Here is a 14,468-nt window from a genome sequence, read left to right on the forward strand (position 1 = left end):
CCCCTCCCTGTCTGTTCCTCTAGTCAGCGCTGGAGAAATGGAGAGGTGAGGGGGGAGTCCCTGTGGGGAGCAATGAGTCTCAGCCACTGCAGGCAGAGGGGGGGAATCCCTGTGGGGGAACAGTGAGTCAGTCAACGCAGGGAGATCGGGAAGTCCGTGATCAGTGGTGTGTGTTCCCTGAGTTCCCAATCAATAGAGCCGACATGTGACCTCTTCAGTGTCACATGTCGGCTTAAATTATGGGGATGAGTGTATTTCAGATTCACTGCTTTATAAATATGCCCTGAATTTTTTGAAGCCCTTCAGATATGTCTGACTTTCTGCAAATGGAGGGTACACGTGTACCTTTTTAAAGTAGGATTTCAGCCATAACGTTTGCAGAATCCATTTCATGTTCTACCTAAGCCTAAATCTGAGGACTTTCCAGTATTGAAAGTGCTCCGTTAGACTTAAATGGTAAAGTTGGTCATATGCTGTTTTTCTGACATTGATGTCACCATTTAGAAGTGATGGGGATTTTTTTTTTTTTTTTTTTAATTGTCCTGATGCTGTGTAGTCTTTGGAGCAGCCACAGAAAAAGACCATCATTAATCCTACACTGACTGGCCAGCTTTTCTAGTACATTGAATGCAGCTTAATGTCCCCATTGTGCACATCCTTTAACCTTGGGATTTGATATTTCCTTGATTGTGTCCTGCTGATCTTGCGTCAGTGTTGTCAAATGTTCATCTTGTTCTCCTGTTAATTGTGGGAATCTCTGCAAAAAGGATGTTATCCTTGAATTACTTTTTTTTTAAAGAAAAAAAATGTCTTGACCCGGAAGTACTTGCATCTCTAACTGAATTCTCTATCTGCATCCTTTCCGGTGTTGAGGAACTGTACCAATCTATTTTTGGTTTGAATAGCTCTAGACAGGCCACAGGTCAAAGTTTCTAAAACAATCCATCACACCACAGGAGCATTTTGAAGATCTCATGGTTGTATCCACTAAGTTTTGTGATCCTATGATACCGGTAGGAGTGTTTTGCCTGCAAATTATGCATTGCTGTTGTGTTTTTATATTGACGTTTTGAAAGAAAAGGAAACCTCTTAAGGTAATAACTTACTACATTTCTTATTTTTTTTGACGTGTCATTTTTTTTTTTTAAATGTGCGGTTTTCATTGCTTAGAGTAGACCTTGCATTAAAATACAAGGTCTGCTTAGTTGACAGTCACCATCTTCTGATTACAAAACGCTAGGTCAAAACGGGGTCCAGCAGCTTTTTGTAATTAGGGGTAGGGGGGCTACTACAAAAAGAACCTTGTTTTTTAGGGTAAGGTTCACTTTAAATATGCCAAAATGTTGTAGTGGCTTACGATTGGTCAGGACAGTGTGTCTCTCTGCTGTGCGACTCTGAGGCAGTGGGTGTGTGCAATAGCCAGTCTGCTATTGGTTATTGCAATAGACACTAGCCGGCTGGCTTTTGCACCTTCCCACTGCTGGCTGCCTGCTGTCGATCACCAGAGGAGGACCTGTAGAAGAACTTTTATCGTTATTTCCCTCCTCTGTTGATTGACAGCAGGCAGTGGGAGGGGAGGGTGCAATAGCCAGCCCGCTATTGGCTATTTCAAATTGCAATAGTAGGCTGGCTGTTGCACACACACCCACTGCCTGCTGTGTTTACATTCCCTGGGTGAAGCTATTCAAGCCATGTGTGCTTGAATAGCTCCTTTTTAAAGTGAAACGGTGACCATTAATGTTGCCTTAAGAGACCCTGTCATCTCCAATGTGCTATCACACGGGGGCTTATGAGCTAGCTAGAAGGTTGCCTTCATATTTCTGTATGCACAGGCTTTCGTTAATCATTTTGTTGAATTTTATACTTCTGGTATGGACTTGATTCAGATTGGCTGACTTGCCCCTTAGCACCTCTTGGCACGCTTGTCAACCCCACCTTTTATATGGCCTTTTAAAGGGGATTTCACTCTCCTCGTTGAATATGCAGATTTAGATGAATATAGACAAAGTAATACAGCACGAGGGGAGAGGCTCCAAACCCAGCAAGGAGTATGGATTTTTTTTTCTTGCTGTTGGAGCCATATATTGAGCTAGGAACCTTACCCAGAAATGGAATAGAATTCTGGATTGAATGATATTTTAATTAGGTCAGTTGTTGGCATTGGCTGGATAAGATATTCACAGTCGCATAAATTGGCTTGAAAAAAAAAAAGTCTTGGCCACAAACGGTTGACAGCCTGGTTCAGGCTCGGAATTAAAGCAGAAGATGGAGGTTGGGCAACAGAAATTGTTGGTTTGCATGCACTCTAGATACTGTATTTGTTCCGATATGTAACTAAAAAGAAATCCTCTTTTAAAACTTGCCCGTGCTGATGGCATATGTTGTGATTTTTGGATTTACGTAAATCTGTTGGTTTCCGATAAGGAAGTCAAATTAAAGCTGGCCCATCACCTGTAAAATTAGGACAAAGCCGACTTCCTGTTGTAAAGGAAGTCTACATTTACTCTTCCTTTATAAATGGCAGAACTGACGGACTTAACACATAGTGACCCCTTGATTCATAAACACTGTTCCTCTAAAAATAATGTTCTGCCTGGCTGCGTGTCATGTGCAGATTATTTTCAAGTTAGGTCCTCTGTTAGATAAAAAAAACATTTCTCCTTGGTATAGGTAAGACCTATTGTGACAGAATTCACTGGCAGGTAATCGCCAGGCCAAGCTCTTAAAAACTCAGAATTCTAGGGAAACTGCAGGGATTCCTTGATCAATGCTTTTAAACGTTGATGGAAGAATCTTTTCTGTCTTTTTTTTCGTTCAGCCAGCGGGTTGACCAAAAAAATAGAATAGTGTATGGCCAGCAGAATGAGGTTGATGTCAGTTAACCCTTAGCACACACAAACAGTAGCTGCCACCATGTGTTTAACGTAATGCACCATTACTGCTGTAGCAGTTATGAACTTTCAGGCTAGGTTCACACCTGCACTACACCTCACGACACCCGAGATGCGCGTCCCGGGTGTCGTGCATTCCTGCACAATACAGGCAGCGATTGCCGCGCTGCCCCATTGATTTCAATGGGGTGACATCCGCGCGAAAATCGCAGAAAAAAAGTTTTTTTGCGATACACGAAGCTCGGCTGTTTTGTGTTCAGAAGCACAGGTGGGAAATAGCGCAATCCGCCTGGCGCGACTGGGGTGGACTCCCAGAGAAATGGATGTCGTGTTCTGTATGAATCCATATTCTGCCCTCTGTTTGGGGTTCATTCATAGACTTGAATAGTCATGCAAAGCTTGTTGACACCTTCCCTTAATCAGCTTTTGCATGTTATAGCTCATGAAGTTGGTATAATCTCCATATTCATTTTATTCATATTTTTTTTAATACAGATACCTGCTTTTTTTATGCCATTTTGCATCAAAGTGCTTTAGAATTACAAGCAGTAGGCCAGTTCATTCATTGGAGGTGTTTGGTTTTTTTTTTGTTTTTATTTTGCTCCAAGTATTTAGTTGTAAGGACGAGCTGGCTTTTGTTGTAGTTTTTTTGTTTTTTCCTTTTTTTAATTTAACATTTTCTGTGTAGCTATATCTGTAAAAAGTGCCTGAGAAGAAAATCTACATGATAAAAGTGCAGCACGAATGCATAACATTCATTGTATGGAAAAGGTTCCTAAAATAACTCCTGTGAAAATTGACAAGACAGCTGTGTCTTCACCCACCCCCAGGCCTTGAAATAACACTTCCACTCTGTGGATCAACAGACTGACCAGCCTCTCGCCAATCCTGGACCAATGTCTGCTGTGTTTAAGCATTTGTTTTATATGTACTTCATTGATGACGCATGTTAAATTAGGAAAAATTGCTTCTATTTAAAAGGCAAATCACATTAAAAAAATAAGTATTTTAAATACTTGAAGTGTTTTTTTTTCCTTCATCATTTTTTTTTCTTTTGTATTTGCTTACAATTTACTGTACTTTGTCAAGCTTGCTAAGGAATGTGACTTCTCCTGAAAAAGTAAATTCCCTAGCACAGCCCCTCTCTCCTTGCATGTCATAGCCCTCTCCTGTTCTTGGAGTGGCTAATTACTGTCTTTGCTGACCCAGCTCCTCCAAGCATTCCCCTCCCTACATAACCTCGGAACAACATGAGGAAATACTCTTGGGAAGATTTTTGTTGAAATGAATGTTCTGGTGACAGTGTCTCTTTAATTTATGCTTCCTAAACATGTGAAAGATCATATAGTGTATGTATGTGTGTGTGTGTGTGTGTGTGTATATGTATATGTATGTATATATATATATACACATACGATTATATATATATATAATTTCATCTGTATGTGTATATATATGTGTGTGTGTGTGTGTGTGTGTGGGTGTGTGGGGGTGTGTGTGTGTATATATATATACACATACGATTATATATATATATAATTTCATCTGTATGTGTATATATATATACACATACGATTATATATATATATAATTTCATCTGTATGTGTATATATATATACACATACGATTATATATATATATAATTTCATCTGTATGTGTATATATATATACACATACGATTATATATATATATAATTTCATCTGTATGTGTATATATATATACACATACGATTATATATATATATAATTTCATCTGTATGTGTATATATATATACACATACGATTATATATATATATAATTTGTCATTTTTAAATGGGGTATATTTACACATTACTTATGCGGGTTCTGCTTTCGAGATGGTAGTGCAGTACAATGTTCTTCTTTTATTTTTTATTACTGTAAGCGTGCCATTCAGGGTCTATCTCATTGAGAACAATAGGCCATCTGTATTTTTAGATGTGACCAACCAGTTCAAGGGAATTGCTTTAAAGGGACATGTTAATCGGCACGTTTCCCTGGGCATAGTGTGTGTTGGGCTGACCTGATGGTTAAAAGCCAGGTGTGGTGCCATCCTCTGCACCCAGCCCTCCAGTGTGAACTTGGCCAGAGACCAATGTGACACCAAAATGAGCTTGGTCGTTTTACCTTTTGTGTTTACTAGACAGGAAGTCACCTGTCAAATTGTTCCTGTTAATTATATCAACATATTAAATAGGTCCTGATATTTTCCTGAAATATAGGTTAACCAGTTAATGAAAATTTGGAAACCAAGTTTCTTTTCAACCCTTTTTATATGCTTTGTTGGGCTGCCTATATATGAATGTGTATGTCAATAGCAGTTAAAAAGAAAAGTAACACTTTCTTCATTGGTCAAGAGGAAATGTTTAGATACATTTCTCCCTTACCAGACACATTTTTGCAACTTTTTTGTGTGTTTTAATAAAAACATCAGTGATGGCCTCAAAGAAATGGCAGAAAATTTTAAATGTTCTCCTGTTCTTCATTGTTCCTCTAGGTGCCATTATGGATGGCAAGGTGACTACTGTAGCAAGTGCGTTCCATACCCCGGCTGTGTACATGGGAGTTGCCGATTGCCATGGGAGTGTAACTGCGAGACAAACTGGGGCGGCCTCCTCTGCGATAAAGGTATAATGTGATTTATTTGTATTTATTTATGATTCCTGTATGATTCGTTTATTGCATAAACCTTTAACTGGCAGTCAGACGTTTTCTCATTGCCCTGGGAAGCGACATAAAGGTGCTGTCAGGGAATGGATAGAATTCCGAGCATTGCTTTGGATTGCGAGTATCACTTATGGCACTAGTGGCTTTTCCTCAGCAGCTGTTATTCAGGCATTTTCAGTACCAAAGTTCTGGTAGAGGTGAACAACCCTTTCAAGCAACTGATGTCAAGACATGGCATCTCTGGTGGACTGCTGTTTGCATTTTAATGAAATAATGGAACCATTAATCTTGCATAATTCTGATATTTTAGCTTGCATAAAGAGAATTCGGTTTAGCTTGGAGCCACATGAACCTATGGTCACGTTACAGGCAATAAAGTATTTAAAATTGTGTAAGAAGCTGTAATTTTGGTTTTAAGACCAATCCCCACTGACCTCCTGTAGCTGTACGCACTGTGTAGCAATTCATCTTTAAAAGCGTTATAGCAGAAACACTGGAGTCATTCAGGTCCTTATAGTAGCAACTCGGCTAACCTTGCTCCCCCTTCTCGGAGCTTCTGCTCTGTGTTTACAAGCCTGTACTGGAAGGCTGCTCTGTCACTGCTGGGAAGGGAAGCAGAATGAGCTGAGCTGCCAAGTCACTGTTCAAAGAGGGAAGCTGAGCGGCTGGCAAAATCAATTGCAGAGGTCAGTGAGGGCTTTTGAAGCTCATTCATTGATTCTTCGTTTCCATAGCTTGGCCATAAGTTCATCGTAACTAAATTCTCCAGAAGTTTCATAACCTTCATCTCTTAGGTAATGGTTGCCAAGATTTTCTAAGGACCACCTAAGGAAGTCCCTTTCCAGTTCATGGATGTAATGTTTTTCTGTGGAGCAGGATTTACTACGAGAGCCTCCAGGCTATTTTAGGAAATGGCACACGCATATTTATATATTTACATAAACCTCTTTGTGGACAAGCGGTTTGCAGCATATTGCTGTCTCTTAACCCCCCCCCATCAACCTTTTGCACATTGTAATGTGAAGCACTTGTCAACCTTTCCTCACCCGCCTATTATCATTCGATGTTGCTTTTTGTGAACGCATGAAAAAGCGTAAGGTGTCGGGCCAACAAGTGATGATACCTTTTAGGACAGTCTGCTGTAACTGGAGCATCTCTGAAAGCTGGGGACGTTGTCAGCGGCATGACATACTAAATAAATGATTTGCTAATTCTTGCAGATCTGTTCATATTTAGGCTTGTTTTACAGTATGAAGAGTACAAAATTGTTCTATTTTGGTTTGTATGGGTCTTTTGATTGTGTTTTGCCCTCATTATCAGCTGTATTAAATCTCTTGAACAACATCCAGGCTGGAGTAAAGTACGTTTTTATATTTAATCCTTTAACCTGCTGTGGTACAATAAAACGGAATCTGTTGCTATGGGCAACACCACCCACTCCCCCTAAGACCCCCAAAATGATCCAATTGTATAAAAACCTAAAGTTTTTTTGTATTTTTTTTTTTTTACATTTTGGCTTTAAGATCTCAACTACTGTGGAACTCATCATCCTTGTTTAAATGGTGGAACATGCATGAATACAGAGCCTGACAAATATCATTGTGCTTGTGCTGATGGATATTCCGGGAAGAACTGTGAAATAGGTAAGATATTAGAATAAGCTGCTTGCTTTTCTAGGTAGATTTGTGAATTTTAAGTGGTGTCAGAAGAATGAAGTACAACTCTTAAGTTTGTATTTATACAGATAAGCAAACTTGGAGCGGTGGCTACTTTACTACACATACAGCGACCATGGGGAACAAAAGTAGCCACCCTCCAGAAGGGTGACCTTCTCAATTTCTTGACCTTTTGGCTATTTTACTTGTGTTTTAGGCCTTGATCTCATCCACCTGTTGTGACAGCCAAATATTTGAACTTTGCTGCACGGGCATCTTTGTCACATACCTTTCATAGTTGTGGGTTTTTTTTTTATAAAATTGAACAAGCATTTTTTGTTTTGTTTGTTTTCTAGCTGAACATGCCTGTGCCTCCAACCCCTGTGCTAATGATGGCGTCTGTCATGAAGTCTCCACTGGATTTGAGTGCCATTGTCCTCCTGGTTGGACTGGACCCACCTGTGCAATTGGTATGTTTTTGGTTGTCTTAAATTTTTTTTTTTTACATTCTTTTTTTTTGGCACCATATGAGCTTAGTTGTGGAAATTCAAACTTTCGTAGCACCTCCCTTTTTAAATCGGTGGCCTATTTTGGGCATTGAAGGGAAGCTTCCTTTTGTAGCTTTCTCACTTTAAGCTGATGGAGGTCAAGCACAAGTAGATTAGTCTCGTGGCTTGACTTGACTTTTGGGTACCCTTTTTTGTGTTTTTGTTAAAATAGTGGTGTAGTGAAGTTGCTGATTTGAAGTAGTTGTGTAAAGTCGGCAAATACACAGGTGTCAACAATTTCCAATGACCATGGTCAACTTGGATATATACCTAGAACACAAGTAATTCACCGCATTTATGGGTAGTTTAAAGGACCTCACTTTCTATGAGGTTTTCCCCAGGCACTGTGTTCTGTATGCATTTTTACCACTGAAAATCACTTTCACTTGCAGTGCATATGTACTGTTTATTGCTTGCTGGACAGCTTGCTGTAGTTGGTAAATAAAGCATTGACTTCTCAGTTTTAAATAATTGCACTATTGATATTGCATATTGTAGGAGTCTGGGCCACCCAACTGGCATTTTTAGAGGCAAGGGCAGTTTACATTTACCATAGTGGGTTTCTTTCAAGATGCCTGCCCACCAACCAACAAAAAATGGAAATTCATATGTGGAGATAGTATTTACAATGACGCCATGAGAAAGGCATGGGTCCACCATTTTACTTATCTAGAGGTTTACGGAGCTGATTGGTTGCATCTACAGGGAAAATATATCTGCTTAAGTTATTATATTCGATCAGTAAAGCTTTTTCTAATCGCAGAACTTCACAATTATTGCGAGATACTAACACCTTAAAGAATAAGTTCCCCTTTTGCAAAAATTAAGGAAATGCATAATTAAAATTATATTTAAAAAATTGCATTTCTTTAATATTTGCATTCAAGCCTGGAAAGCATTGCAATTGTGATCACTCGAACACAGCCACAAAGCTCAGGCTTCTGCACATTCTCTCCCAGGCAGAGCTCGTACTGAGGTACGGAGTTTCAATTAGGAGAGATGGGAGAAAGGACGGCTGAACTTCAAACTGCATTAAATCACCTCATACAGCGTCCAGCTGTCCTCGCTCTAGGTAGAGCTGCCTACATCCCTGCATCTACCTAGAGCGAGGACGGCTGGAAGCTGTATGAGGTGATTTAATGCAGTTTGAAGTCCAGTCGTCCTTCCCCATCTCTCCTAACTTAAACTGCATCGAGCTCTGACTGGGAGAGAATGTGCAGAAGCCTGAGGTTTGTGGCTGTGATTGAGTGATCACAATTGCAATGCTTTCCAGACTTGAATGCAAATATTACAGAGATGCATAATTGATAATAGAAAAAAATGAATTTCTTTATTATTCATTATGCATTTCTTTAATTTTTGCAAAAGATGAACTTAACCTTTAAAAAAAAATGTCCTTGCTTATTTTGGGTGTCATTTTTCCACCTTTTTTTCCCCCCCCCCAGACATTGATGAATGTGAATCCAACCCTTGTGCGAGTGGAGGAATCTGTAAAAACCTAATTAATGGCTTTGAGTGCCTTTGTCCTCCACAGTGGGCTGGAACCACCTGTCAGCTGGGTAAGTCATTCCTGGAAGCCTCCCCACAAATGTTTCTGTGACATTCTACAGGGACTCCAAATGTTGTATAATAATTTTGATGATGACAGCACACATGACCACTGCTAAAATGTTTCTTGTGAGATTTGTCTAGCGGCTAAGACTGGAGGAAAAAAAGTTTAGGCATTCATTTGACGGGGACAGTTCTGAGTGCAGTTATCTTTAGCAACCAATCAGGAAAACCATTGGTTTAATTCCTTCTCGAGAGTTCCTTCTACTTAACTTCAGACTCCTAGAAACAGTCTTTTGGGATTCTTTTTACCAAACTCAGACCAATACAGACCTGATTGCTTGCTCTAGGTAACGACATACTGCAGCTTAAATTTTTCGTTTAGCCTTCACATTCCAGAGTCCAATCCTAGATGCAGTTTTCGGGTTCTTAATTCATTAATACTTCTGTATTGTATTAACTTGCATTTCTTTAACAATGGTGATGGTTTAAGTTCAATTGAACTTTAACATGACTGGTGGCGGGCGTTTTCATGTTATGTTTGACTTTTTTGTGTAGCTAATTGTGTGGGTTTTTTTGTGGTTAAGCCCACTCAGCTTTGTAGTTCCATGTTGGCAATGGTGGGTTAAATAGCCCATCTTACTAAAATTATTTGAGGCGTGGCCATATGTACACCCCTTCATAGGGAATCCTAGTTGTCATAAGAACAGGAAATAAATCTAGTAGAGAAACCTCTCCTGGTGACAGCTGTCTAAAAGGGTACGTCTTCTTGTTATGAAGACATTTTCTCACTTCTGGCTGTGCCTGTGGGACAAGAATTGCAGCTATATCTCTTTGATGACACATAAAAAACCAATGAGGGGCGTTAACCATTCCAATGAGGGGCCGTAACCATTCCTAAATCAATCCCAAAATAAAAAACCGTGTTGGATATATCACTTTTTTTTTATGTTGTACTTTACTTTTAACTAACCCCGCATGAACTTGCCAAATCTTGTATACTGCTAATACAGTTGGGTAGCATGAACATGTATATACATTGCCTGCATGTATAGTAGTTATCTGTAACTAGCATTTAATCTGTGGGTGAATTCTGCTTGGTGTTTGGGATGCTGTGTTTATTTATTTCTTTTTCTTGTCTTGTTTCACAGATGCTAATGAGTGTGAGGGAAAACCCTGTTTTAATGCTTATTCTTGCAGAAATCTGATTGGTGGATATTACTGTGTCTGCATTCCAGGATGGACAGGAATTAACTGTCACATTAGTTAGTATTTAACGGTTCATTTGAAGCTAACTTTTCTATCCACTCTATATATAAAAAGAACAAAAAATTATGTTGCTCAGCTGTCAACCTGTCTACAAACCTCTGATGGTCTGTTTTAATAATTAAAATGTACAAAGAACTAAACTGATTTAATACTTTCAAGCCTGACAGCCTTCCAGCCATTTTGGAACAAAGTCCCAATGTTCTCTGCAAGAGCATGCTTGGGACAAGAAGTCCCTCAATGGTTTGAAGGCCCCCGGGTCTTTTAGCCCTGCTACTTTTTCTCTCTATCTTTTTTTTTTTTTGTGGGGAAGGGGCAGGAAAAGTTGTAGATTTATGCTTTAAGAATATATTTTGTTTGTAGATATTAACGAATGCCGTGGCCAGTGTCAAAATGGAGGCATTTGCAAGGTGAGTTTTTGTATCTCTTCCTGAAGACACTTCACATTTAACACTTTAAGTCCAGAAGAACTTTTTGTCTTTGAGAAGGACACTTGCTCTTTGTGGAAGCAGTTGTCTTTCTGCAAAGGTCTAACACACAGGGGCGTCCCGAGGCCGGGTGTCACCCAGAGCGGTTACCGGGTGACACCCCGCTGTGACGTCACCCCGTATGCGCGGCGATCTTATTGATACCTGCAGGGCAGCCATCTTGGTGATGGACGCCAATAGAGAGAGGAGGGAACACTCCCCCGGCAGGATAAGGTATGCCGCTGGGTCCCCTCCTCTCTCCGAAACTGTCGGACCGAGCGCCCGACTTTTCAGAAGGAGGGTGGCACCAAAATGACAGTCAATTTTGGTGTCACCTGGGTGCGGGCAACACCCCCCCTTGTGACTTCACTGCTAACACACCTGCTGGCTGAGTTGGAGGTCAAGCTTTCCAATCAGCAGGGAAAATGAGCTTTACAGATTGCAAAGTTATAGGTCTGACTCGCCTTGGGGGCGTCTGACCTCTGCAGAAAGACCACTGCTTCCACACAGATAACAAGGGTCCTTATATACAGCATGATGGCAGGGAGTAGAAATGTCTACTCGGGCTGTGGCTGCTTTCCAAAGAAAAGAAAATGTAGAAATTAAATGTGTGCAAGATCTGGCCAATTAGAGTTCCCCTTCACACTTTTTCAATAAAAGTGTACTTGCAAGCTTACCTTTGAATTAAAGTGTATGTTCGGAGTGGGACTGGGCACATATCTCTGGCAGTGGCATACTAGAAGTTCTACCTGTAATATCGAACTGCTTGCAGCATCTTATCCTGAAAAGGGTCAGCCGGGCTACAATCTGCTGGTGCCTACAGTCATCAATTGTGATTATATTGCTGGACATCTCATAGTGATCAGATGTAAAACTTTTGCAAGTTTAGTGGTGGCCATTTTTTATCACTGTAGGTTTTAAATTTTTTAAATTAAAAATAAACCACACTTAATGGGAACCGGTCAACACAAATATGGGACCTATGATTGCTCTGTTTTTGCAATCTCTGGGTCTTCATCTGTTTCTGCTTGGCTTTTGAATAAGTCGCTAAGCTGCGCCTAGTATGCCACGAGTCCTTACTGACTGAATACTTGTTGTCAGTGACTTACAAATGAGTTAAGCAAGAGTTACATAGTCAGGTTGAAAAAAAGACACAAGTCCATAGCGTTCAACCTATAGAGATAGAGTGGCAACCCGAATCAAGTCAGCAATGGTAGCCTTCATATTTCTGTTCTGTAAGTTTATTTTACCTCAGCTTATATTGAAGATGGATATTGCTAATCTAACTGTCTGTCCAGAGAAAGTCTTTTTGAACATTAACTTTGTACACTGGTCACTCTTTCTCTTAGGACAAGTTAAACGGCTACCGGTGCATTTGCCCTCGGGGCTTTGTTGGGAAGAACTGTGAGGTAGAGGTGAATGAATGCTCTAGCAACCCATGTCAGAATGGAGGAGTGTGTGAAGACCTGGTCAATGGTTTTCACTGCGGCTGTCCACTCGGCTATGCTGGCACCACATGCGAGGTAAGAGCTGCTACTGTATATTTGCTCTGGGCTATCTTTCATGTGTTGTGGAAATCTATCTCTGGATTAAGCCAGAGCAATCCAACGCCTACCACATTATATATTAATTGATCTGCTACTTGATCTGTTTTGTGAATAAGCAAATTTGTTCAGTTGTATCTAAGCTGTGTTGAACATTGAAAGGAGCACCGTGTCTCTTTTGTCTTATGATTTTTTTTTTCCCCTTCCCTTTTTAAGTGTAAATATAGGTAAAATAAAATATACCGTTTGTGGGAAATTTTCCTCTCTTGCCTCTCTCTTGCCTCTCTCTTGCCTCTCTCTTGCCTCTCTCTTGCCTCTCTCTTGCCTCTCTAAGAAGGATACGGCAATAAATCGACCACAATAGTGTGTACTGAGCCTACATTCACAACCTTTTAAAGTGACTGGCAGAGGATATTCAGCTAAGCGCAGACTGTGTTATTAGAAGACTCATCCCAACAGCCACACATACCCTTATGAAAGTGTTAAATAAGTTTTGCCCTTTTTTTTTTTTTGGTTTTGGTCAGTTTTATTGTAGAAGATCAAGGAGCCAGTTTCAAGTATTTGAATTGCAGGAAGCTTGGGGACTGTTGTCTATATCCTTGGTACATACTATTAAACTTGAACTGGAAGGGGAAATTTATACTAGCAGAGGAAACATATGAATGTCGCTGATAGGGGGGGACATGTAAAGAAAAAGTCTGCCTTTTCTCAGCAGCTTTGTCCAGGCTGAGAGCTAAACTCTGGCAAATGAATCAATCCTTTTGCTGTCCTTGAGCTCTCTGAACTGTGTTTGTGCTCTCGCCTTCAGTGGGACGTGCTTGTACAAATAAAGCATTCCTCCCTGGGCATTATTAAATCTTTGGATCCTTAATCATGTTGCTGCAAATTCTGGTTTTGTTGAAAGAATTTTATTTTAGTTTGCCACTCCCTGCATGAAAACGAGTGCTTTAGAACTGGGTAATCCCTCATTTGATACTAGCTGTATTACAGAACCTGCAAACAATGTCACAAAATGAAATAACAGTCTAAAGATATGGTAGTGGACAGTGAACTTCAGTCAGTTCTAAAGCAATAAAAACTACAATTGAAAACTTAACTGTAAGCACTCAGTCTAGGAGTGGGGAGGTCAATACACAGAAAGCATGCTGATTAGAATAGAGCACAGCAATGGGTGCTTCAGGGTGCTACTGATCTAATCCAGTTGCCTACTGGGGTGGGTCTGCAAAGAGGTACAGAAACTGTCTGGCACGGCATGACAGGACCAAAGGGCTGTCTAAACGGTCCTCTACATCTTATGGCAGGTATAGGTTTACCTTTTCAGTTGTGTGTTTTAGCTGGTTAGCGTTGAGCATCAAATTGTATAGCACCTTGCCATTTATCTCATTGGTGTGTTCATGCAAAATTATGAAATTACTTTTTATTTCAATTAATCTTAATTTCTGACAACTGACTCTTTATTGTGTACCCATGTGTCAGCTGGAAGTTGAACTCTGGCTTGCAGTGGGAGTTCTGCACACTAGGCAGCTAGTAGTGAGAGATACTTGCATAGCCTTCTAGCGGGAGAATAAATGTCACATTTAGCCTTGCAAATGCTGGGCTGTGGTGCTGAATAGGTCTCTGAAGAGTCACTATGCATTTGTGGCTATCTGTTATGAGGTTGTTGGATACAAGATGGTGTTACCTGTCAACTATCTTGTCAGGCAAAACTCTTTTAGATGTACCTGTCGATTTTTAACTTGTATTTTCATGCAAAAGAGAACTAGACAATGCTCTGTTTTCACGCACCATCTAGTTCCACCCTTTTACATACAGTATCTACGCTGTCATGGCAGATTTGAGGAGGTTGGGTTGTAAATGAGATTG

General features: G+C 40.2%; 1 protein-coding gene across 2 annotated transcripts in view; it reads left to right on the forward strand.

The window, feature by feature from the left end:
- JAG2 (jagged 2) overlaps positions 1-14,468 on the forward strand; it is an 83,944-nt gene that overhangs the window by 49,915 nt on the left and 19,561 nt on the right. Inside the window, exons 6-12 of one of the 2 annotated variants that reach the window (XM_018556572.1) lie at positions 5,408-5,538; positions 7,101-7,220; positions 7,589-7,702; positions 9,226-9,339; positions 10,480-10,593; positions 10,958-11,004; positions 12,411-12,584. In XM_018556572.1, coding sequence (XP_018412074.1) covers positions 5,408-5,538; positions 7,101-7,220; positions 7,589-7,702; positions 9,226-9,339; positions 10,480-10,593; positions 10,958-11,004; positions 12,411-12,584 — 814 coding nt within the window. The remainder of the gene's footprint in view (positions 1-5,407; positions 5,539-7,100; positions 7,221-7,588; positions 7,703-9,225; positions 9,340-10,479; positions 10,594-10,957; positions 11,005-12,410; positions 12,585-14,468) is intronic. The other variant, XM_018556581.1, reaches the window with a different exon arrangement.

This window comes from Nanorana parkeri, unplaced genomic scaffold (genome assembly GCF_000935625.1).
Source record: "Nanorana parkeri isolate BGI_ZX_2015 unplaced genomic scaffold, ASM93562v1 scaffold12, whole genome shotgun sequence".
Lineage (NCBI taxonomy): Eukaryota > Metazoa > Chordata > Amphibia > Anura > Dicroglossidae > Nanorana > Nanorana parkeri.